The 27,416-nt window shown below is 38.9% G+C and overlaps 2 protein-coding genes across 2 annotated transcripts in view; one reads left to right on the forward strand and one right to left on the reverse strand.

Annotated features, from left to right (window-relative positions):
* maea (macrophage erythroblast attacher, E3 ubiquitin ligase) overlaps positions 1–27,416 on the reverse strand; it is a 130,664-nt gene that overhangs the window by 27,348 nt on the left and 75,900 nt on the right. The window lies entirely within an intron of this gene.
* LOC121516598 (C-terminal binding protein 1) overlaps positions 12,500–27,416 on the forward strand; it is a 32,450-nt gene continuing 17,533 nt past the window's right edge. The window contains exon 1 of the mRNA XM_041797960.1: positions 12,500–12,697. Coding sequence (XP_041653894.1) covers positions 12,658–12,697 — 40 coding nt within the window. The 5' untranslated portion in view covers positions 12,500–12,657. The remainder of the gene's footprint in view (positions 12,698–27,416) is intronic.

A 27,416-nucleotide genomic window follows, 5' to 3' on the forward strand; every position in this document is an offset into this window, starting at 1 on the left:
TTGTGCTTCCTGTGTGTCATTTTGAGCAGTAAATGTGTTCATGTGTAACAGTGTGTGAGTGTTAGTGATGGCAGTGGCTGTGCTTAATATCAGCTCTACAATATGTGTGTATTTGGAAAAGGAAACTCTATCTAGTCACTAAGGAGGAAATGAATCCATATGAGAGCATGTTGTGAAGTATATTTTGTGTGTGAATACAAGTTATACATGGTGGTCAGCATGATAAAATATTGTTTATAGATGAATAAATAAGTGGTGGCTCTGATTTTTCTGCTTTCTAAATGGTAGATTCTGCACCTTTGTTGGTACTTTTTAATTCTGTAAAGAAAAATAAAACTCCTTCTCTCTGCAGAACTCAAACTGAAACCATCAAATTAAACTTCCAGTCAAGCCTGACAGGGAACTACCATATCTTATAACAAACTCAACTTTCAGTTCCTGTTGCTGCTGGTATTAAAGTATGCAGTGTGTACAAAGGGATCATTCAATTATGAGCCCATGGGACTAAACTTTGTACACATGAAAGTCTATATACTCAAGGTTATTATTTGTCAGTTTCAATTGAAGAGCTACTTATCTAATGACACAAGGACAATGATTATAGCAGTGGTTTTCAAACTCCGGGGCTTGCCCAGGCAGAGGAAGGCAAGTAGGAATGGGTGGTGATACAGTTTTTCTTTCATTACACCATGTAGCTGGTGCTGTGTAATAAACAAATGTTTAGAATAAATTCCTTAAGAATATGTGTTCCTTTCTACCAGCAGCAAAAATGCCTGTGTGTGAAGATGGTTTAAAAAGATGACGGAAATCCTGCTAATAGTGCCAGGCCAATTTAGAAAACCACAAACACACGCATATATACTGGGCATCAGATACTTGTGTGACATGGCACGGCGCCACTGGCACAGTGCTCTGGTCCTCTGTATAGTCAAAATGTTAAACGTGTACTGCTGGTTGTAATGTGTTCAATGGCAATGTGAGTTTAAAAACACTTTATCTTCTCTCTGGGTAGAAATCAGTAATGTGCTGTATGCTTGTTGATCATTCTAGGCACTAAGGTAGTATGTAACTTTTTACAATCTTCCCATAAAGTGAACTCACAGCTGGACAGAGCTCACTACTCTTGTGCAACGCAGGCATCAATAATGTCTAAGACCAATCTTTATTTGCTTTAAAGCACATGGAACATTACTTCACATTCCCAGATGGTAAAAATAATAGTTTTGGATGTTTATTTCTCATATTACAGCTGGGAGAAAAGTTAGGGAAAAGGAGGTAAAGAGAGCACGTGTGTGCCATAGAGGAAAAAAAAATCTTCAATTGATTCTGTGAATTGTGAAACAACGCTGCAACCATAAATCATTTAAAGCACTCCTCAAAACATTCAGTGTGTCACAAATCACATACCTCTGTACTAAATACTAAACATTTTGAGTGCATAAGTGTGCACAGTGCATTCACACAAAGAAGTTTTCTCAAATGCAGTGTACCACTCAAACTCAAAATTATCTAAGAATTGAGTGTGAAACGATGGACACCTCACACCCTCAATGAATGTTACATTGGTGATGTAGCGGATATATGGGGTAGGCACTGATGTCACTTTAGCACATGATGTGACTGCTCAGTCAGGCTAACTGGCAAAAAAGTCTGTAACACAGTTGTCTGCTCAATGGGGAACAGATGAAAACGGGGAAAACAGATTACTATCCTTGTAAATTAGTAATGTTTTGACTCGAAAGAGATCCATCCAGTTTCCAAAAGACACGGTGGACTGTTAACACTGATGTGTGGTCATAAATAAAATTTCTGGATATTTATATGGACCTCATTAAAAGTACACAAAACAGAGCCTGAAGACACACATCAGCCCCGTTCATTCGTGATGGATGTGAAACTGGAAAAGTTTTGTTAAAATGAAGCTTAGTGTTTTGTTTACCTCTTTTTACTTTAGCTAATCTGTATAAGCATTGCTCTGTGGTTGTTAAATCTATTAAAAAATTGGGGTATAGCCAATTTCAAAACAAGATCAACATACCCCAGTTGTCTTACTTAATCTAGTTCCAAGTTAACCCCAGTTAAACCTTTATTTCATTCTTAATGGGACAAAATTGACGTGGTACAGCTTTCAACTTTCATATCATGTCGTATTAACTGTTAAAGCTTTACATCATGAAGCATTCATGGAAATAAATTCAGTAGTTATCCAAACAGAAATTAGCTTAATTCAGAAAAACTACTTTATTTAATTTGTGATAAATATCGATGGACTTATCAGTTTTTGTTTTTTCTTTGTCTTTCCCTATTAAACCAACTGTGTTGGTCAGACATCACTGGACTATATGTACAGCTCTTAAACATAATCCATTGCCATTAGATGCTTGCCACCTTAGATATTATTTCAACTTGTGGTTGATCTGAAATTTAAGGTCTCAATTTTACTTTACGATGAGAGGGAGGAGAATGGACTGGGGTTTAGCTTATAATTATCACTAACTTAATGCTTGTGGTAGCTCCTGTAATAGCCCAACTATTACAGGAGCAGAAATCTCCCCCCTGCACAAAGGTGGCATGAGAGAAAGTCTAATATCCACTTGGTTAGACTGATTTTTCAAGGCAGTTATCCTCCAGTTAAAAGAGGTTACAGTCTCATTATCAGTACATCTTCTTATTTTCTTTCAGGACATATCAAGTTCTGTCAGTTGATTCTGTTCATCGAACTATCTGATCTTTTCTTTCTGATTCCCTGCCTTTTCCTCCTACTCGCTCCCCCCTGCTTTTTATCTTCTATTGACAACAATTTCTCATTTAATCGATTTTGCCTCTATCCTGGTCACACCTATTTGATCTCTTTTCACTCTCCTTTTCCTCCCTCCTCTTTGTTGTCTTTCACTCATTGGTAAGATTCCTCCTGCTAGCAGCACCTGTCTCCTCTTATAGTAGATTAGATTTCTATTTCCTCCTGTATCTGCTCTCTCTCTCTCCTGTGGAGTGGCATCCACATTGTTCTGCAGCTCGCTGTCAGTGTCCATAAATCCAATTTGCTGTCTGTGTGTGTGCCTGCATCTGTACCAGCTGTAGGGTAAGAGTACATATGTTGGTCTGTGTGTGCATGCAGCCACGTTTCTTATAGTTCAGCCTCTGTGTTGTTACATGCTTGGTTGCAGCCTGTTTTTTTGTACTGTGTATTGTTTTTGAACCTGCACCACAGTTTGTCAGTGCTTTAGTTTTGCATGCAGCTGCTTGTGCGAGTGTAGATGTGTTTCTCTGTGCACAAGCTTGTATCTTTGTAATTACGTGTGCTTGTGTGTACGTGTGTGTGATAGCGATAGCTTCAGGTCTAGCAGGCTGTCAGTCTTGATAAGGCCAGCGGTTGGGGGGCGTTAGTCGGTGTTGCGGCTTGCCTGGCCTCTGCTTGGTGGATCTGCTGAGAAGGAGCTGAACCATTAGACACGCTGCAGTGACTACAGAGAGAGAAGAGAGAGAGAGAGAGAGAGAGAGAGATTGGCTGGGAGGTGGGGGTGTGGAGATGTATAGTGAGTGAGATGGAGATGGAAAAAGAGAGTGAAAGAGATGCAGGAGTGTGTGTGTGTTGGGTGTAATGGAGTGAGGATGAGATTGAGAAAGAAATTTGGGAGGGATGGAAGATGAAATAGCAAGATTGGCAGATGGAAAAGCAGGAGGTAAAGAGACGAGAGGGAGAAGGAGGCAGGCAGAGGAAAGGTGAGGGTGTGTGAGTGGAGAGTAGGTGTGGAGTGATGAAGAAGAAAGGGTGAAACTGTTAAAAGTCTCTCATAATATGTGGGAATATTTTCCTGGATTGCATAAATTCAACACTGAGGTTTGAATTTAAATGAATACAATGTTAGACTCTTCCCCCCTCCCCTCAATGCTTCTTTCCTCTCCTCCCTCATAAGCAACATTAAATTATCTGCACATCATTACTTGTTCTTTTCTTCTATTCTCTTCCCCTGTGCAGCGAAAGAGGGCTTTAGACATTTTCTCCCTTGACAATCGCCTCCTCTCTCCATCCTTATTTAAAACCACACTGAAGGCGTTTCATGTTTTCTTTATCTCCTGGGGAATATTTGTTTCTTGTGTAGAGGAGGTGGTTGCCATCGGCTCTGTCGAGATGATAAACGTGTCTGAAGCTTCTCACATTACTGACTCCAGGTTGTCAGTTTAGATTTAGTATGAGAACTGAACCTAGACCTGCACCTAGTCTTTGTTGTACATGTCAGTGTCAGTGTTTGAGTGAATGCTTTAAGACACGGACCTCTCAGTGGGACCGTTGTGGTTTGGTATCATCACAAGTATAGTGTCAAAGCAAAAATTAGAGAGTTTAGTTACCCTACCCGATGAATAAGCAAAATTTGTTACGTTTAACAAAGTTGTCATGGCAGGATGTTTCATAGCTCAGAAAGCAGCAAGTGCCTCATCAAGTGGCTAAAACTTATTGCAACGTGGAACTATAATTTCTATAACTCTCCTGACAAACTGAAATTTGAAGGGGTATTTTGTTATTTTTGAAGTTGGGTTGTATAAGTTACTTGGCAATCGTAATGGCATTAGCTTCCAGGGATCAGACTCAGCTCAGTTTTCCACTTCAACAGCTGACACATTGTTTTCGTAAGTAAACATATCACTCTGACTGTACCTTGTCTAATCATCATCAATTTGAAAAATAAAGCGACAGCCGTAAACTTACTCTGATAAGAAATATTAATTCAGCTCTACCCATCAAGGTCCGCTTTTCCAATTCATCTTCAGCAAGGTGTAGAAGGTCCGTAAAACACCTGTGTTCATTAACGCAGGGAACTCTGGATGGAGAGTGATACAGACTGTAAGCATATGTGAGCTGCTATCCTTTGATCCCAAATGTCCCACCTAAGCTCTCTGGGTTCATGGGCTTGAGCTAACAGTTTGCACACCTATGGGCCTTTTCCATTACATCGAGCAGCTTGGCCCTACTTGGTTTGACTAGCTCAGTGTGGCAAGGGATTTGCTTTTCCAGAGCTGATGGTGCGGCGGTTTGAGCCCTTATCAATCCCATCCACAGACACTAATACTGCACTTGCTGTGGGTAATGTGCGACTGAATGTGCCACTCTCTCTTCTCTCTCTTCCCATGATCAATAAACAAACAATAATTCACGCTTATCATCAAAAAGAGATCATTTTCCTACACAGAAGTTAAAGAACAGTCTTCTGATGATTGATTTATGGGACTTAGGATATCAGAAAATGAGCACAATCATATATTTGGATTTTGCAATAAGAACTGTACTCTTTACTAGAGCCAGTTAAATTAATACTCATTAAGTGTTGTATAGGAAAGATTTGTCTTTATCATGGGCTAAATGTTTCAAATATCTCCTGCGTTTTATTTTTAAAAAAGTCTAGAGCTTAGTTGTTTATAAGAAGGGGAAAGGGTTATTAATAGGCACAGACAAAGTTGTAATCCTGGTGCTGCGTCTGGGCTGTCCTGATTTCACTTGTCTGAACTCTGGCCATGTGTAACTATCTGACTGCAGTATGGGCACATAAATCTCCAGTTTTGGTCATGTGTCATACACATTTCAGCCACAGAGTGAATGCTGGCATTAGACCACCACTTTTAAAGAGTAGGATGTAGTCAGTCTGAGGAGAGGCAGGGATGAAATGTATCCTCCCATAAAATGAAAATTTATCATCAGAGGGCAGGGTATCAGAAGCAGAAGGGGGGGGGGGGGTCCCTTCCCCACCACAAATCGGACCCTGAGAACCGCTTTGACATCACTGGAGGGCACTTGGAGGGAGGGGCAGGCGCAATTTGGCCCTGTTCTATGTTCACTAATGTTTCTCTCCTCTCACTTTCATCTACAGGAGCTGCTCCTCTGTGTACTCCAGGTCATAAAGTATCCCCTTGTGTCCACAATAAATGGCATGTCATGGCTACTCGAGCCAAAATCACTCATTAGTTAAGTTTAGTTTGTTGTTGTCTCTGGAGAAGCCGGCAGACCCAAACAGCTGAGGGTTCTTACCAGGGTTCTTACACACTTTTAACAACAGCTTTATACACGTTTAAAACCATTTTTTTGTGCTGCCAGTGGTCAAAAAGGAAAGGCACATGAGATTTCTCAGTACACTGGACAGAGCTGAATTATCTGGTTTAATGCATTGTTAATGAAATATCAACTGATATAGGACAAAGAGATTTTTTGGTCAAACACAACTATATTTGATTATTATGTGGCAGTGATATTTACCAAGACATACGAAGAAGAATGTACTCAGAAAAAGCAAAAAAACAGCACAAAGAAGAAAGATTGGATAAAGACATGTTTAAATCAAAGTGCATTCAAAATGTACAGCCACTCACTGGTGAAAATATGACTTTTAAGACATTAAATGGCCTTAAATTTAAAGAATTCCTATGTAAGACTTTTTAAGACTATGTATGGATCTGCAGGAACTCTGAATACACTGAGGTGGAAGAACATGTAGCTGAAAGTTTCTTCCCAAAATAGTCACAAAAATGGAGGCTTTCTGGGAGAAAACTAAAACGCTTGAAAATGTTAAAGCATGTACTCAAGCCTACACTGCTTTTTTTGCCTATTTTACTTAATACTTGCTTAATTCCATGGAGCAACTTTACCCTTCTGTAGTGCTATAAAGCCTAGCTACCTTGTTGGTGGCCCCACTGCGCTCTGCTTAAAGGGCAATGCACATTAAAATCTCTGGAGGCTAATGCCACTACTATTGCCATGTGCCTTAAATGACACAACTTCAAAAATACCAAAATATTAGAGCTGGGTTCAAAAAATCAATTTTCTGATTGAGATCGATTTTTTAATTTAAATTTTCGATATCGATTCATTTTATTCAAAGATTGATCTTTTATTACTGACTGTTAAGTCTATGTTGCACTTGATTATGTTGATTGATCAAATGTGTTGGTCAATAAAAAGTCTTTTCAGGAAACAAGTTTGGGGTCAGTTTTTAGTGTGAATTTTAATATTTAATATATTGTGCCTAGTTAGAAGGTTTCTAATTAATAATTCAACTCAAAGTATAATTTCTGCCATTAGTTCTCTAAGACCCACTTGCATATTCAAGCAAAACAGATACTGTAGCTGAAATATCCCTCAATGAATCGATATTGAATCAAATCAAATTGAATCGGGACCTTGCGAATCGAAATTGAATCGATTCAGGAAATCAGTGGCAATATCCAGCCCTACAAAATACCCCTTTACCTGCCAAAAGGGGGAAGTTAAATATTAAGGAAAAAAGACAGAGAATACAACACTTTAGTCTTGATAGACGAGTCAAATAAGCCTAAGACTTGTCCACAGAAGGGATGTTGGTATTTTGTGTGATGGCACCAATTATCTTAAGCCTTTTTTTAACATTTGCACTCCTGAAAATTTCTAGAAGAATTCAGGCAGACTCCCTAAAGTTTATTGTTAACATAAACTGTATTCAGTATTGTCTGAAGTGGACTCTGTGCAGTGTCTTGAGATAACTTTGGTTATGAACTGGTGGTACACAAATACAGATTGTTTCTTCTTTGCCCCTACGTCCTACTGTTTCCTACCGTCTTGCCCATGAGTGAACAGGTCGAATTGGGGGTCAAGAGGATGGACATGACAGTAAATAAACAAAAAACAAACAAATTTTAAAAAAGGCAAAACAATGGGCAAAGAAATCCACTATTCAAAACTTTAATGAGGATATTTGACTGTATATCAGCACTACATGCAACATACTCATAGAATCAAACTTAACAAAATTAAAACATAATGAATCGGTTTCTTAATGACCCTGGAGATCACAAAGGTCTCATGGTCCTGCACCAGTTGCAGGATATAAATGCCTTGTTTGCTATTCCAGTTTATCAAATTTTGTTGTTGTTTTTTTTTTTGGACATAAAGTGAATGTATTGTATTTGTAACAGATAGTAAATATTTCTTTCCATGTCTCTATCCAGAACTACAGGTCACTACTGTAGTAACAAGTACATCACAAGTAAAGCATACCCTGCTTTCTTATGCATTCTACTAAAAAAATAACACTGTGCTGTAATGAAGAAAATTCAAAACTTGATTCAAGACAATAAACTCTTGGGATCTGTTCAAAATTAGGTCTGTTTGCATCCAGAGTTGTCGCCCCCTCTGTGGATTTAAAGGATGCAGGCTTAAAACAAGTCTGCAGTGGATTAACTTTAATCCTGAAAGCTATCTGCAACTTCACACAATCTATGGATGGCTGTTATTGCTAAACTGAACTGAAGCTACATTAACATCTCTCGACATGGTATAGCAAACAGATGGTCAAAATGTTGTGTGGTTAGTTTGTGTAGTTAGTGGGTGACATGTTTGGCACTCTCTGCCTGTTTTGGGAATAACTGAGTCATGTCTTCCTCCTCAGTTATTCCTCCATCTGTCATCATGATCAAATGTACAGGTGTAGGTGTAATGTGTGACTTGTGGGGTTGATGGTACTCGCCTGCAGTTCTCTGGTAAGTTTCAATCACTGAACATGCAAAATGCAGTTTTGTTTTGGCCTGAATTCTACTTTTCCTTTTGACTGTTGGCATGATCCCCATCAGATTTTTTTGCTTTATGACTCAATTTTAAGGGAAAGATTGAGAGTAGCTGCTAAATTCAATTGGATTTTTTTTTTATCAAGCAGAAAAACAAGGGCTCAGATTCTTCAAAGAGAACCTGAATTCCTATTCATGGCCCTACCTCACTGTCTAAATAAAGCAGCAGACAAGGAGGAGCATGCTGCTGATATTCCTTTGAACATGAAATTTGGTCAGTTTTAAATCAAGTGTTTCATACATGTTTTTAATAGATCCAGCAGCTGCTGGAGAGACTTGTAGGGGTGATTACATATGACATGGGTGTGAGTCAGCCTGCTGACAGTGTTGAAAACAACAGATCGTCTGACCCTCTGCCTCTTTTTCTGGACTTGAACAACTTGCCCACCGGCTGTCTGTGACATTTACCAATAGTGAGGATGTGATGTAACCATCATTGCTGGTAAACTAGGTTAGCCTGGCAGTTAAGGGAGGGTGTCTGAGGCTGATTATATCACTGTGATTATCAAGTGGCCAAGTGGAGAGGAACATCACTATTACAGGAATAGAAAGAGCCTGAGCAGGTGTGGAGGCGTTAAACAGACAGAAGTAAGGAGATGGAAAGTTTAAGGGATTAAAGTAATAATAAATACGCACTGCCTGCCTTATGCACATAAGGACTATTATTCAACAAAAGAGCCAAAACACTAGGCAACAAACCAATGCCATATATAGATAAAGTTATGTTATTTGCCAACATTAGTGCTACAGCATTAAAAAGACATTTTAACATCTGTGAATGGATACAATTTATTGTTATGGACTTCAAGAAGATATAAAGAGTAAATAATGAGGTTGCTTGTGCAGCTACATCCACACTTAAATGCCTTTGTAATAATACAGATTACTTGTGAAATATTTTTTATCATTGGATTGATCATTTACTTTATAGCAAAAGAGCACTGCTGTTAATAATTAAAATCTTTTACCATGAATTTGGATTCTGTTTTCTTTGGTCTGGTTCATATCCTCTTGCCATTTTAAATATGTTCAATATTCAACAAGAGGAGGGGCAACTGCCTGTTTTTCAAATCTGCCTAGCAAAAACATTATTAGTGATAAGCATGTAGATTACTCCTATCATTTATTGAAAATAACAATGTAAGGGTGCCAGTTTAGGTCAGCTGGTAGAACAGGATTGAGCAAGACTCTTATGTTATGTTCATCAAAGGTCCAAAATACAACATTTTTCATTGAACAAATTTGAGTTGTGAAAATCTTCAGAAATCTGGGTTGCAATTTCTCTTTAAGGAGGTGGTGGTGGGTCCTAGAGCTTTGCTTGAGTTTCAATTTCAATCGCAATTTTGGCTTCCCATAATCATGAAAGCAAGATAATCCTGATTGAACAATTTTAGTGCCACATGCCATGTTACACTTGTTTTGTCTACAGGTTTTGTCATTTGGTAAATGTTTCAGTGTTTGTTGTAATATCTGGCCATAAAAGTAAAATTAAAGATCATTATTTTTGTTCATTCACTGTTATTATATATAATATTTTTAAAGATTATTTTTGTGGATTTATGCCTTTATTTAGACAGGAAAAGAGAGAGTGGGGGAGACATGCACACTCACAGTGCCAGGATGGAGAAAAGAGCCTAGCTTCTGTATGTGGGCACCTGCTCTACCAACTGAGCTTAACAGGTGCACATATATCAATATTTGCATAAATTAATGTTTTTCAGTCTTGTTTTTCATGCTTGTTTTTTAAAGAACTGTAAGTGTTTAACTTCAACAAATGTATGGAATGTGGATTTGGTAAAATTAGAGTTGTTCAAATTCTGACTCCAATGCGGAAATGTGTCTGATACTGCTTAAAATGCAAGTACTGGTATCAGTGAGTAAACGTGTTTCTGCACCGATCCAATACCATTTTGTCTGACTTTATGTTTTGGTTTGTTTAGCCATGTGTTATAAACCAGATAACAATTCTTCACTGCTGGAAGACCCCCTTTGCATGAGCTACTGTTTTCAGAGCAGAAAGCAGCAAAGTTTGTAGACTGTGTATTTGTTAAAAAAACACTGCAAACCAATGTTGTCGTTTACAACAAAAAGTGACACAGTTTATTAAAAGTTATACAACTTCTGAATCATAAATCGTCATAAAGCTAGCCGCTGTACCAACGCACTGATGCTATTTATGCCTTTATGGGAGCTCTTCTAGGTAGCCTGGAACTCGGTTGACTTTATGGGACTTTAAAGATTAAATCTTTAAAAATGTATTGGAACATCTCTAGGTAAAATCAATGGTTTATAGTCTTTAATAATAGTGATCTCAATGCAAATCAAAATAATCATGATTATGATTTTTGCCATAATCGATTTTTGCCTGAGGCTAGACAAATGGTGGGCCACTGGTCTATAATGCCATACATGGAGCTAGAAAAGCTAGAAATTGTAGTTAATAACTTGAATGATATAGTTACTTCATAGAGATAGATCCCAGTATAAAAGGTCTGCACTGTTGACTCTGTTGAGAAAAATTTGCATGGTTCTAATTCCTCTTCAACAAAACTTTATTGATTTGTGTTATTTTGTTCTAAGTTTGCCCTAAAGTAAAAACTGCATTTTTTGATACCATATCTGATTAGTGTTATTGCTACAGATGCATTGATTTTGAAAATTAGGGCCAGTACTGATGTTTAATATAAGAATTTAGTTAATGCTGATACCAGTGTGTTACTGGTGTTACCTCTTGTCTAAAGGCCTTCGCACACCCAGTCCATTTTTCTGTCCAAAATTCACCAATGTGGGAACGTAATCAAAAGTATGCCAACATTTGTCCTCACACCCTTTAACAGACTAATTTAAAAAGTTTCTCTCCATCTCTCCAAATTTGAACAGCACTATGACGTTTGAGTTGGTGCTATATAAAGCTCTCTCTGTCAGGATGAATAGATCCGTATAATCTTCATTTCTTTTTCTCTTCACAGTACAAAATAATTTCCCACATTCTAGGAATTTCGCTAAATGAAAATACAATGCCATGAACTCAGTGTGCATGGTTTGAGTGCATTTTTTTTTTTATTACAGGAAGACTAAGTGGGCAAACACCTTAACACTCCCATGATGCCAACATTTTCTCTCACATTTGCCCATAAAATCAGATCTAAGTTGGTTCAACAGGTCACTCTTTTTGTCCTGTACAAAACTCTTAGCATCTAGATAAAACAAATGCCAGCATTAAAACTGATTGGGTACAACAGATAGAGATTGGTAACTGATCCTGTTCATTTCACATCATTTGGCCAGTGGCTGATATTTGCAAATAGGGCCAGAATCAGCCAATGGAGATGGTAAACTAATGCATCTGTGCAGCTTGGTAATGCATAAGTAAATAGTTGAAAAACCACTAATTAAGTTGGGGTTGTCTTTGTGTATTTAAAAAACACACTGATTAAAGTTACAACATGTCCTCGCTTATTAAAAAAAAGTTTTCTGATCTTTAATAACAGTTTCCCTAAGAGCACAGAGAACAAGTTTTTCCTCTCTTGCTTCAGCCTTGTAATTGCATAACTATTCTTTCTTTTTTCCCCTCCCTGTCGTCTTTCAGGAAACAAAAGATGAATTTGGCCGGCATTGGCTCCTCCCCATTCCTGCTCTCTCTCTCTGTCACACTCTATAACCCCCCCCCACACACACACACACAGTCTCTTCTGCTCCTATAAACGCAGCATTCGGTGTGTGCACTTTTTTTGGTGGCAGAGAAAGAGGGAAAGACAGAAAGACAGAGAGATTAGCTGTTATAGAAAGTGAGAAAGGGGAGGTAGCTAGAGACGGCACAGCAAGGGAGGGAGGGGTAAGGCAGATAGAGAGAGCTAGTGAGCGGGCGGAAGGGGACGGAAGGGAGGGGAGAGAGAGAGAGAGAGAAGAGGGGGAGCACATGTGTATGCTTGTCACTGAGGGGCTGGGAGAAGGACTGAGGGAAGCGAGGTAGCTGGCCACAGCCGCCATATGCTGACTGGATTCCTGTTCATGTCTGCTGTGTGAAGACTGCAGGTTTGTGCTGCGTGGTCGCCGGCTGGAGAACGCACCATGGGAAGCTCACATCTCCTCAACAAAGGCATGCCTCTAGGTAAACAACTAGCACTCTGCTTTGATGTATGTGTGCCTATGTGTGAGTGTGGGTGCCAATATTTATGAACTCAGAGTACATTATTCTCTCTCCCTCCCCTCCCCTCCCCCTTGTCTCTCTCTCTTCCTCTCTTTTTCTGTCTCCTCCTCCTCTTCAGTCTCTTAATTCTCTCACACTCTATTATCTTTTTCATCGCTCAGCCTCTCTTGCACCACACAAGAACGGTTAGTCTTTTCTCTAGCCTCCACTGTGTGAATGTGAAGAGGTATATCTCAGCTTTTGAAGGCTGCTTGAACACCTCCATTTGTGGCGACAGAAATAGACCTCTCTCTCCTTCGAGGGGCTAGCAAGGACATGACACATATTTCTCTTTCATTATGAGTCTTTTACAGTGATTGCTGGTCTTCACACACACACAGACAGGGTAATAAAGTGACACACATATTCAAGCATGCACACAGCCGGATTCACACACAGGTGACAGATGCAGCTCGTGATAGCAGCTGGAAAAGAATATTCTAGAAAATGGGATCCAGGCAGGTAGGGGCTGTGAAGGAATAGGACGGTGGGGTGTGAGTGGGTGGGGGGAGTAGGTGGAGGTTTGGGTGTGGAGTAGGAGGAGGAGGGTGTGAGGATGAATGATGATCCACCCTGAAGATGAATCCCTGAATCTGTGCTTACCTACATTCTGGATTTGAGGGGTGATTTCCACCATAAAAGAAACCTGAGATTGCAATCTGTGATGTCATCAACACGCTGCGGGCTCTGATTCTTGATGACATCAAAGATTAGAGTTGAAGCTCTGATCTCTTTTTCTTCCCCTCCTCACTTCAGAAGTGATCTTCATATCCGCTGCTAACTGTGCCCCAACAGCTCCAGAGTCCAAGGTCATGGGAATAACGACTGTGAGTTATGATTCACAGGAGGGAGTGGGGGGTGTCCCCTTTTAATGATGCTCATGCACAAATCAGCACCAGTCAATAATGATCCGGTCATTGGATCTGTTTTAGGAGATCATTGAACCTTTAGGTGTAAAACCAGGCTGTCTCACCTGGTGACTGATGGATGTTTGATTCATGTTTAGAAGCCGGGGGTCCTCTGATCCCTGAGTGCTGACTCTAATCTGATTGAAAAGGTGACATGAGCAGATGTCAATCCACCCCTGAATGCCTGAGAAACATCTGATTCTATGTCCAAAAGGCTCTACTTTTCTGCTGAATGCCTGTTTGGGTATTTATATCTTTCAAATGTACAAAATTATTCAAAGAGTCGTTTTAAATATAAAGTATGACGTGATAGTTCTTAAGGGCCTAAGGCAGTTTCCCACCAGGAGCTCCCATTCAGACACTTTAGATTATGTAAAAGGACAAAAGAGAGCAGACTGCTCATGTTGTGACATGCTGCTGGCTTAGAGGGAGCTACAACCTGATGTCATATAAAAGAAATATCAGCTCTCCTGGCCTTGAAACACAGAAGAAAGGACAAGAAACATGAATGAAAAGGCTTCTGCTTCCTTCAATGGATTACTGTCGGGTTGTTCAAACCGTTGGAAAATGTTAAACAGAAGTTAAGTTTTTTAAAATTCATTTTTATTCACAATTTTAAAAACACAACACAATGTAATGCTGTATTTTGATGGTGCATTTACAGATTGTTCTTCTTAATAATGACCTTTACTAAAGGAAAACGTATGAGGCTGAGTTTCGGAAAAATAAGTAAATTGAAGATCTCTTTCCCTCTGGCTTCTCAGAATTTGTGTTAACCATTTTTCTTTTGACTAGCCAAATAATCATGAAAGATGACAAAAAAAACAACAAAAGTTCAGGGATACACTTTGATTCTTTTATTAATGGTTTAAGCTGCACACCTGACAGGTGTAATCACACAAGGACCTGAGAACTGCAAGTTGCTTTTGTAATGTTAATGTTTGTTTCCTGCAATCTATGTCAGTTCTGGCAGCTGGCTGTGTATCAACGCACAAAGCAGGTGGTCAACAGCTAAATGTCATGTGGACACAGCTTTTGCTGTTACTGGCAGTAACAGCCCAGGACGGGGGGGGGGGGGAATAATGTTAGCAAAGCTGGAAATATTTAGGTTGCTTCATTTTTCAAAATAAAAAGAATTCACAGTGCATTCAGAAAGTATTTAGACCCCCTTCATTTTCTTGTTTTTCTTATGTTGCAGCTATTCCTACAGTCAAAAAAAAATAAAAATAAAAATTCGAATTAATCTGCATTCAGTACTCCAAAATGACAAAGTGAGAGCAGATGTATTAAAAGAAAAACCTGAAATATCACAATGACATAAGTATTCAGACCCTCTGCAAAGGCACTTGAAACTTAGTTCAGGTTCCCTCCATTTCTCTGGATCTTTGCTTAGATGTTTCTTCACCTCTCTTACCAAGGCCCCTCTCCCCGATTACTCAGTTTGAAAGAGTCCTCGTTGTGCCCAACTCTGTAGCTGTGAGGTCTTCTATAGAGAGGTGTGTGTCTTTCCAAATCATGTCTAATCAATTTCATTTACCACAAGTGGACTCCTGTCAAGGTGTAGAAACATCTAAGCAAACATTGAAAAGAGGTGGGAAGAACCTGAACTAAATTTCAAGTAATTTTGCAAAGGGTCTGAATACTTGTATAAATGTGATATCAGTTTTTTCTTTTTAATAAATCTGCAAATATTCTAAAAATTACGCTTTTACTCTGTCATGATGGGGTACTGGTTGCAGATTTATGAGAATGAAAATGAATAGCATAAATAGCATCACACTGCAAAATAAGCAAAACAAAAAAATGAAGGGGGTCTGAATACTTTCTGAATGCACCGTACATTTAAAGTCCAGTAGCAATGAAAGATCTACTAATTGTTACTTCAAGACAGCTTAAGAAGTTGCATTTACAAAAAATAACAGCCTATACTACACTCTTGTGTTACATTTCATTACTTTGAAACAACATGAGTTCTTGAATTCGAGTGAGGTGGTTTGAGAAGCATCACCGTCTAGACAGCCACAGCATATCATCATGGACAGACAAAATAACAGACCTACAATGTATCATCTAAAATAATAATTAGTATTCAGACTGTAATTCAACCTAGAACGAGATTAAAAGCACCAATTATGTGATGTGTTATCAGAGTCAGCTGAGTTTATTTAGCTCAATCTACAGCAACAACAACTCACTCAGTTATATTCCTACAGACAGTACTCACAGATAGAAGCACACAAGCTGGCACAACTTTGTTATTGAGTTTCATCATCAGGTCTGGTCAGTGCATTTTGATCATAACTATGAAGACAGGAGGACTAAATATGCTGGTACATAAAGTTCAAACAGCTTGATCTAAATGAAATATAATTTAGGTTTATTAACAGATGTGGGCACAGTTTAAAAAACATTAACAGAGACATTTACTTTGATAACAGTTAATCTGTCTGATCTGCTATAGAAGGAAAGTCAACATTAATGTTAGAAGCCTGTTTTAAGTCCGTTATTAAGAAATTTGCTGTGTATAAGTTTTATACCATACATCGCTAAAAAGATTCAACCACACAGCAGCCACAATCTAGGCATCTATCAGACCACGACAAACCAATGACCCTTGACTGTCTTTTGAATTATCTTTAAAATATACTGTACTCTTTTGATCATAATATCCCAACAAAAACAGACCCACTGCTTCAGAAAGGTTCACAATCTAAATCCAGTAAAAGATTTAATCTTAGCACCTAACATCCTCAAAGATCTACTGATTGCTTCAAATTTACAAATAACAAACTTCTTTTTGAGTTGTTTAAGCAGAGATCTGGAAGCACATACAGGCGCAGAAGGATTTCACAATAATGCTTCATTAACTTTCTGAAGAATAGGAGGCCGTGTGCTCTTGCTTTTAAAAATGGAGTTGAATTTTAATTAATTTGACAGAAGTTAAATGTTTTGATAAACATTTTCAAATTAACATAGTTATTTAAATCTGATTTTAAATAATGAATGCTAATAACAAAAAAGTTATAAAGGATGTTTTCTCAGCTTTGTATACTATTTAATCACTTTAGAAGCTATGTTGTAAAAGTAACAAATATTGACCAATGAATCCACCCTAAAAAAAACACAGCGTTTTTCTGATACAGACCTACTGTTTTTCCATGGTTGGCAGTAAGTGAATCCCTCATCTATGACACAGTAACTGTTTTTATCTTCAATACTCCATTTATGGAGCACATGTACTCCAAACTGACCCTAATCCAATTGAATCTTCATAGTGATAGCGACTTTCTCCTGCATATTACCAGTTAATCCAATGTTACAGTAATCCCATTACAGCCTGTACTTAAATGTAGTATTTCCTGTAATGCAACTATTACTTAAGCTAGTACATTTTTAACCTCTTAGGTTCATGACAATTTACAAATCAGTTTGCCCATAGGTGACAATCCATCACATTCACATAAAGGAGAAGAGTAAGGAGCTGTTTCTCTCTCAGGCTGTTAAATTTGAATAAACCTTACAAGCTTCTAGGCTGAAATCAACTTCATTGTGCTTATCTTAAATGGCTATTAATTCTAATAAAGTAAGCACATTTCAAATAAAGAATCATGTTTTCCCCCCACTGCAGGCTTCATAATCAGCCTCTAGAGTCTGATGCAGTGCAGGGGTGTGTATGTGTGACTTCCACTTTATAGCTTTATTGATCTTGGCCTATGCAGTAGGCCTATATGATGAAAAAACATGCAGTGTGCAATGGCACTAGTGTGGTTATAATCCATCAGTTTTGTATGTGCATTTCTAATTTGCCTATAAAAAAAACCTGATTGTAAGTGTTGTACATTTGAAAAACGGCTTGAAATATTGCAAGAAAGTCTTTGCATTTGGAGAAGGTGGAAAAGTTGTTCCTTTTATCAATAAAAGGAAAAGTGTGACTTCTATTTGTGGATGAAAGATGGCATCTCTGAATTAACAAGCTAACATAGGCACCATGAACTGTAATTAGAACTCTTCCAAGAGCATATAGGTGTAGAATTAAATTTTAAATTAAATTAAAAATTTTATTTTAAATTTAAAACTAAATTTTCACAGATGAAATCCTCCTTTTGATTTGTTTATCTGTGTCCTACATGCTACTGTCATATGTGGATGATGGTAAATGGTGAATGGACTTGAGCTTGTATAGCACTTTTCTACTCATCTGCCTACAGGTCACACCTACCCATTAACACCCTTTCACTCCACATTCACACACTGATTGCAGAGTTTACTATGGAGAATTGGCCATCAGTATTAGCTAATCCCATCCATACACATCCATACCTATTTATACATCACCCAGGAGGGTGGGAGCAAATTGGGGTTAAGTGTCTTGCCCAAGATCCCATTGAACATGTGACTGCAGGAGCTGGGAATCAAACCCACTATCTTCTGATTGCAGGACAACAGACTCTACCCGCTGACCCACAGTGGATGCTTCATTGTAGTGGTGTTAGCCTTTAGCCGAGTCTATAGCCTCCATATTCCAGCTAAGCTATGCCCAGCACACTGCAAGATAATGATCGACAACCAGTCATACTTAAACTACTGTCTGATGAAGTAAAATGTATTTACCACATACTGTGTTTGACAGTAGTATGAAGAACACAGTCTTGCATATTCACAAGCTTCAAAGATACATGTGGTCCACAGACCATAATGTTACATATATGAATTGTGCTCTTTTCTGCTACAGTATTTTTCTCTTTTTAATGAGAAGTATCATCTCCTTCTTGATCTGTTGACTTCCAATACTGGTGTGAATTAAGTGGCTGTAAACAGGATGGAAACTTCAAAACTGATAAATATCATATAATTTCAACAAATATATAAAATCTTAAAACATGTGGATAGCATCTGATCAAGTTTCTATGACTATCTGCTGTTCTTTGTGTTTACATGATGTGTTTGCAAGATTTTCCAACTAAATCCAAAATAAATCCCCAAAGCATTTTTAACCTCTCAATTTGAACCAGTTAATCTAAGGGTAGCTGATAACCAGCCCGAGATTTACCTGATAAAAACCCAGACTAACCCAGATTTCCTTTCAGCATGCACACTACATTGCTGTTTGCATAGAATAATAATGCCTCTTTGCTGGCAATAGCCCAGGCCAGAGGCATTGGGTTGTCCATCCATCTGTCTGTGATTCCTTAAGAACCCTTTAAAGGATCTTCTTTAAACTTTGCACAATGTCCATTGTCCACTATGACTAAAGGATACTTTGCTTAGATTTTGGACATCATAGGTCATAGGGTCAAGGTCACTAGGCTTTATTTTTATTCCTTATGAACAGGGTGGGAAATAAGCACCCACCACCAGTCAAATGCAAGTACTTTTGAGCAAAGTCCATCAAATTTACTCAATTTACTTACTGCTGGGCCAGGTAAATAGCATAAATGTAGACCCTTACAGAGTCATTATGTTACTGTAAATGGCATAAATTAACCTCTTTATTCTGCTTGTTCCAACTGAGCAAAGTCGAGCAGACCTACATGCTCACTGACTAAAAAACTCTGATGCCTACTTCTGTGTCAGAGCTCAGTGCTTCCTCTACCATTCCATTAGCCCCCCCCACACACACACAACGGCACCCCCTGCCCCCCTTGAACGTTGAGTCAATTTTATTTAATCGTATTATCTATATAGCGCCAGATCACAACAGAAGTCATGTAAGGATACCTTTCCTATAGAGCAGGTCTATACCTGGTCCCTTTAATAAACTAACTATACGAATATATTTAATTTCTGAGTCCTGGTTTTCTGCTCATTCCCTCTGACTCCATGACCAGAGCTGAACAAACACACATGCTCACTGATCAGAGAGCCCCGCCCCCTTCTCTCCATGTCAGAGCTGGGGTCTAACGTTTGCTAGGATGCTTTGACTCAGTATCATGAGTATTACTCAGTATCATTCTCCAATGCAACTGATTTTATCCTCTAAAGTTGTGTATGCGAGACTGCAGCAATTGCGCACAATTTATTCAAGTCTGACTCTTGTAATGCAGGAAAATCCTTCAATCCCCCATATAAAACGCTGCAAACTGACAAACTGATGGGAAACGTGGTTAAAATCAGCGACAGTTGGGCTCATGTCTGCACCAGCTCCCTCTTGATCTTCTCACCACAGCAGGCAGGAATACGCACGGTCCCTCACAGGTGTGTGGGGGCAGGTGAGCTGTGAATATCGGAGAGGGCTCAGTTTCTATACAGACTGATCTGCGGGTCACCAGACGATCATTTTATCATTTTAGGATTCATTCATTCATCAGGGACCAATAAACTGGTGAACATCCCCTTTTGCCCTTTTATTCCTTGTGTGAATGTTTATCATAGTGCCTGACGCTATTGGAAATATTTATGATCGTTATTTACGCTCTTAAATGAACCTCGTCCACATGCAGATTACGACAGAACCTCTTCAACCTTTATAAACGTAGAAGTATTGACAAAAGATCACACAGGCATAGAGACAACAGGAGGAGACGGAGACATGCATGTGTGTGGATAATAATAGTGAAGAGAGAGAAAATGAGTGGATAAGTCAGTGGAGGACAATCAATCATCATAAAGAACATTTACCAAGATACATCATTTTACTTATTATAAATATGTTATATGTTACAATAAATATTAAAATTTTTTTTTGGTTATTTATTTGTTAAATCTATCAGATGTCAGACTCATTTGCATGTGGGAAGGCCTTTTTGACAGCATAGGTAAACTTCACACTAAATATTGATGATACAGTCCTAAAGTTACTCCTGATGTGGCAGGAAGGCAAAAAAAGTTCATTTCCAACCCTGTCATTCATACATGCATAGATAAAACAATTATGGTTTTATAGATAGATAGATAGATAGATAGATAGAATGTTGTACTGACAGCTTTAAAGAATCACATGAACACCATGATTCCTTTAAGTGTTTGTGTCAGTGTGCCGCTGCACATCCCCCCCGTCCAGTATTGACTGTATTTATGGTTGCATGAGTAAAAACCAGCGGTAGCTTCAGCAGACTTCTTTCATGTTAGCTGTTAGCTGTTCAGCTATCGCTATGTTCTCAGGTCCGTCGTGTTGTCTGAGTACTTCACTCTGCCGTGGCATATCTGACAAACGACTTGACTCCTTTTTAAGTTTGTATTGTCTTTAATGTTTTGGAAGCCGAAATAAGTCCACATATCCGCTATGAATGCAGCAGAAGCGAGCAACCGGCTTGCTCAGACCGGAAGTCTCATATGATCTTGTCTAAGCAGAGAAGAAAAGGGAGCAGTCAACTGCTTGCTGCCGGCTGGCGGTGCCTACCGCCAACAAGCAGTCAGGGGGTGAAATTAACACCACAAACTACGGCACCAAGAAAGTAAATTATTAATTAAAAAATATTGATACTGTATTTTAAAATATGGATACAGTATTGCACCACGAAATATCTCGATATATCAGTGTATCGATATTTTCTTACACACCTACGAACTTGTCAAAGAACAAGGTTTCATATGAGCGACTGTTTGAATTATTTATGCACCAACTCTCTCATTAAATAGGATATAATGTGAATACTTTAAGCCTTGATTATTATAGAATACCTTATCAAATAAGGCTCCTTGTTCAAATAGACTGGCTGGTAAAAAATGTTTGTACCATATAGATTTTTCTATCCACTTGGCAGCCACAGTGGCAGGGAGACAAAAAGTTAAATTCCGAACCTGCTTGCAAACAACATTTCTACAAATCACACTACCAGAGAAAGCATACCCTGTTCTTTCACTATTAGACAACTGTATACCTGACAGAGGCATATGGTATGATCATCAGGTTGTAGATAAATTCAGAATGACACAATTTGTTTTGGAATGAGAATTTTCATATCACAAAAACAAGTTGCAACTTGATGTGCATCCCAGTAACAAACCAAATCTTGTTTTCACCATCTTTTTAAACAAACAGGAAAAATATAAACTGCTGTTGAGTTTAGGAGGTTGGTAACTATACAATTGGGCTATAAAATTGCATAGTCAAAGTTTGACTGTGCTTGGTTTGTGGTTGAACGTTGCTGTCTGTTTTCCTGTGCATCTAAGCTACTGGAACAAAAAGCTGACAAACCTGAACAGGTATGCTAATACTGTCGTGTGAATCAAGACCTTGTAAATCCATATGTGTGTGTAAACGTACCAGTGTGTTTTTGTGTGAAAGAGGGAGACTGAGAGTCCTTGTAAACTATCATTTTTATGTGTAAGCACATGTTTGTGCCATATATCACTACATACTGGTCATGTCAACCTGCATGGATAGGTGTGCTGAGCATGCACCTGTGTTTGTGTTAATCTGGGTGGGGCAGTATGTGTGTGAGAAAGAGAGAGATGGAGGACTGGTGGTGTTAGATATGTCTGTCTTCTCCTCTTTTCTTCCTGAGGTTTGAGGTGTCAGAAGAGGGAGACAGAAAACAACAGGAAGGAATAAAAGCCTGCAGAAACATCAGCTGTCTGAACACTGTGTACCTGCATATTTAGGCAATTTAAAGTAAAACATAAAAACACTGCTTTTCTTAATGTTGGGGAGATTTTCGGGGACAGGCTGAAAAAAAGCAAATAGTGGATGAGATAAAGAGAGCCTAGAGAAATGAGAGATGGAGATCTGAAAATGAGGCAACGAGTGATGAAGAGACGACGAGATCAGGTGTGAGGGGCTGAAAGACAAGGATATAGGGGCTTTTTAATCACGCCATGATGTTGCATGCCACCAAAGCCAGCAGCATCATAAATCACCCGCTCTCTGCACAATGGTCGCAGGCGGCTGACTGATCACAGGTGCAGACAACGGCACTCTTCTGTCCTCTCTCCTGAAAAATGCGAAATACAAACACTGGAGCTGAAATGTGTCATCTTGCAGCAGTTTGCATTCATAGTTCAGTCAGAAGGAGACCAAAATAGTTTTAATTCAGGATCTCTAAGCGTATTTCTGGAGTGAAAAGCATGAAGACATTTTGAAGATAGCTGTGTGGGATAATTTGGCAATGGCTAAAATGTTTCTAGAACTATTTTTGAATTTTGGTGCAGACTGAAAAGAGAAGGGTGGCTTTGCAACACATGTACAGTTTATGGGATGGCACGCTGTCTGTCAGGGTGTGATGTTCATGGATGTCCATCTTCTTTTGACCAGCGGAGTTCAGGATATTTGTTTTCAATATCGTTCCCAAGATACTTAACAGAAGAATGAAGCAAAGGCTCTTGAGTCAGGAGCTTCACCTACCATTCTTCACAATTTTGTACGAAAATCTTACAAAATTGATTATTGGCCAAATTATTGCAAATAAATGTTGAGTGATTTGATGTCTTAATTTGTATCTGTATCTCTTTTGTATCATTAAAACATTACTAAAAAAATTAATTACTGTTTTGATCCATATTTTTTTTAAATTGCCCAAAACACAATCTTGAAATCCAAAGTGATGTCTTCAGATATCTTGTTTTGTTGCACCAGTAGTCCATCATCCAAAATTACTCACAAAAAAAAAGATCTAATTTGGTTTCTGTTCTTAGTTTTTATGCCAATTGTAACATTCATTATTTTTACAACTTACAATTTTATCGTATTTCATGTCAGAAAAGGAGCAGGGAGAAAACAATCTTATTTTGTCTACCTTTAACTCAGATCAAAAGTGAGCAATACTAATAAATGGTCTGTCTGATTATGTAGCTACCTAGGCTACAAAAACAGAGAAGAAAAACAAAAAGAAAACCAAAGGAAACTTCTTGAGTCTAAGTTATAGACTGCATACATGGACATACAACAGTTAATTGTGACTTTGGAATTTTGATGCTTGTCAGTAGTATGTTGGATATGTCTTAAACAAACGTTTGGTCAGTCTATGAGTAAGCAAAGATCTGGAGCTGAGGGAGGACTTTAGCTTCTTGACAGACAGTTATAATGTGCTTGCTTGACAACAGGGATTAAATGAGAGTACGGCGTCAAAGTTAACTGTGGTGTAAAAAGCAACAGTGAGTTAATCGTAGCGTCTCCCAAACACCCAGTGCTTTTTTTCACATGCAACAAGGAGGCAGAATGTCATTGTTGGTGCAAGCTTTATAGAAACAAAACAGTGTGATGCTTATGGTGCTGCCTTCAGCAGCCTGGCTGGTTAGTAGCATAGCTTCTTAGGCTATGCTACATTAGCTTTACTATGACAGAGGAAGGAAGCAGCAAATGCTTGTATCAGAAGAAACAAGTGAAAGCTGAGACATCATGGGCTCAGCAACAATTAATGAGTGAATCAAGATGAAGGAGCCTCTGTCTGCAAAACTAGATGAAATAAAGTTGCCGCTATGGTGTCAAGCACCAGCCAGCACTACATGCCATCACAGGGTAAATACGTTAGCCAAAAAATTTGCAAATGAAATATTCTAAAGTTGAATCTAAACGTGTCATTCCCAATCAGCAGCATTGTGGTAAAAGTTTGATGTTTAGTGTAATGTTAACAAATGACAATACAACGTCCTGTAGTTAAGACTTCTCAGTCCTCTGCAGGTCATCAGACAGCGACTGCTTTCCTTGCTTCTTCTCGTGTGTGAGGAGTAAGCAATGAACTTTGTTGGTTAGTAAACACTATGTGACACACTAACGTAATATCGGGAATATGTAAACTTCAGCACTATAGTAGAGGATTCAATTACTGTCACTTACTTATCAATAAAATTGCAGGAGAAATGTTCTCATTTCTATTTCAGCTCAACTGTAACCTAAAAAGGTACAACTCATTAATGAAAGGATTTTTTTCAGGCATTTAGTAGGATTAGATCATCCAAACCTTGCACAAGAAGTAAGGAAAGTTGTGTTTAGTAGAAAGGTGGAGCACAAGATGTAGAGGCACTGTTGTTCTCCCTTTACTCTTACAACTGTAACAGTAACACATCCTAATCAGTGTCTCAGTGGATGAGTGTTAAGTCGCACCTTTATTAGAGTCATCATTACAATTGCATGTCTTTGTAAAATGTCCACTGATACACAGGAAGTTAAACCTCTTGTTCTGAAACTGTAGGGTGCGATACAGTGCCATTGAGGTTCTTGAGTGTCAATCATAACCAAGGACTCACAGCTCAGTTTGTCAAATACTTCCTTGTTAGCAGATCTCCCTGTGACCTGCATGTTTAAAAAAAGCCTTGAAAATTGCTGATGTTTTACATTGTGTCGATTGACAGACAGTCTGAAAACAATGTTTCATCCCTTTGGGGCAAAAATCCAGCTGTTCTTGTTAACTGGTCACTGACAGCTGGATGCAGGCTGGCTGCAGGGCTCTCCCTCTGGCTCTCATGATTCAGACGCTTTTTCAACCACTACATGCCAGTCAAACGGCTTTAGTGTCATTTTGGTAGTCCTAACGGATCCAGTTTTCATACCAAGAGGTGTAATTTGCTGTCTTGGTTCTTTAGGCAGGTATTGCAAAAATGGAGTTACTACCATGCAGATTGTTGTTAATTTTAGTGGAACTGATTTTTTCTTTAATCCATTTTTGATCTCATCTTGGCAGCAAACTAGCACGACTGCATTGCCTCAGAGTGTTTACCAAACACAGAAGTAAATCTGAACTGAAGTGTCGCTGCAGATAAATGCTGGATGGATGGTTAGGGGAGAACTGAAGCTGAGGCCCCCGTTGGCTGTCAAGAGGCCTATTTGCGTTGTGAAGCTCCCAGCAGTCACCCCACCCGAGGCATCCAGGGGGGCAGAGATAGAGAGAGAGGGAGGGAGAGGGACAGAAGACAGAATACTGGAGTAATAGAGATAATGAGAACAGGAGAGTAGATATAAAAGAGATAAATCCAGTTTTATTATACAGGGACTGAGAAGATTGAAGGAAAAGTCTAAGCAATAATTTGATATAATGATGTATTTAATGAGGGATTAATATGACTACAAAGCAAGAAATGCATTAAATAAAATAGTTACAAAAGATAGCAGTTACTTGAGTTTGTTTGAGTGAGGATTTCCCATAGAGAGGGAGTCGATTTCTATTTAAAGTGGTTGTACTGATGTTGTCTGCGTATGTAGGAGAGGCAGACAGAGAATGAACGACTGTTGTATCATACCGTACTACTCAGCAGTCAGAAGGGCCGGTCTTCCCAAGGTCACGCTCAGTGCTGGAATGAAAGCTATTTCCTCCTTCACTCTATGACCGAGTGTGAGCCGGAGAAATGTCTGGAATCTCTGCTACTTTCCAAAAACACCATTCTGCTACACAACACATTACACTGACCAGATTTTGTTACTTTGTGCAAAAGAATATCATCTCTGAATCAGTTTGTTCCCAGGGGTTTTCTGCTCAAATTAAATCTTAAAGAAAGATGAATCTGTTGGCAAGAAGCAGCAACTACAGGCAATCATGCTACTTGTGATTACATCTGAGGTACAATGAAGGCTGTGTTGAAGCCTGAAAGTACTTTTTGCACTTGTTCAATTCCAATTTCTCAGCTATGCACCATTGATTTTGTATTGATGTGAAAGTGCAATGGCCTTCAGGCAAATCCTATTATGGAAAGCTAATGTTTTACCAGCTCACATAAAGCACTGTGAGCAGGATTTCAGTTTCACCTTATTGGTCTTACTGCTCTGCTTCATCAGATCAGCTTTCATGCTGTAACCTGACAACGTAGAGAAGAAGAGAATACAGAAGCTGAGTGATGGATTACGCTTAATTGTGAGCTTCTCTACAGCAAGAGTATGAGCAATGCATTTCATCACCAGCTTTTGGTTTTTGTACAATAAGAGTAAATAGAGACCAGGTGTATGTAGTATGCAGGTACATCTCAAAAAACTAGAAAATCATGCAAAAGTTCAATATTTTTTGTCACTCATTTCAGAAAGTGAAACCTATATATTATATAGACTCATTACACATAGAGTGAAATATTTCAAGCCTTTATTTCTTGAAATGTTGATGATCATGGCTTACAGATAATGAAACCCCTAAAATTCAGTGTCTCAAAAAATTTGAATATTGTGAAAAAGTTCAATATTGGAAAGTCAAGGTGTCACACTCTCATTAGCTAATTAACTCCAAACACCTGCAAAGGTTTCCTGAGCCTTTAAATGGTCTCTCAGTCTGGCTCAGTAGGCTACACAATCATGAGGAAGACCACAGACTTGACAGATGTCCAGAAGACAGTCATTGACACCCTCCACAAGGAGGGTAAGCCAAAAAAGGTCATTGCTAAAGAAGCTGGTTTTTCACAGAGTGCTGTATCCAAGCATATTCATAGAAAGCTGAGTGGAAGGAAAAAGTGTGGTAGGAAAAGGTGCACCAGCATAAGGGATAACCGCAGCCTTGAGAGGATTGTCAGGCAAAATCCATTCAAGAATTTGGGGGAGCTTTACAAGGAGTGGACTGAGACTGGAGTCAGCGCATCAAGAGCCACTATGCGCATTGTCGCATTCCTCATGTCAAGCCACTCCTGAACCGCAACTGGACTGTTGCTCAGTGGTCCAAAGTCCTCTTTTCAGATGAAAGTACATTTTGCATGTCATTTGGAAATCAAGGTCCCAGAGTCTGGAGGAAGAGTGGAGAGGCATAGAATCCACATTGCTTGAAGTCCAGTGTGAAGTTTCCAAAGTCTGTGATAATTTGGGCTGCCATGGCATCTGCTGGTGTTGGTCCACTGTGTTTTCTGAAGTCCAGTCAACGCAGCCATCTACCAGGAAATTTTAGAGC

The sequence above is a fragment of the Cheilinus undulatus genome, linkage group 10 (genome assembly GCF_018320785.1).
Source record: "Cheilinus undulatus linkage group 10, ASM1832078v1, whole genome shotgun sequence".
Classification (NCBI taxonomy): domain Eukaryota; kingdom Metazoa; phylum Chordata; class Actinopteri; order Labriformes; family Labridae; genus Cheilinus; species Cheilinus undulatus.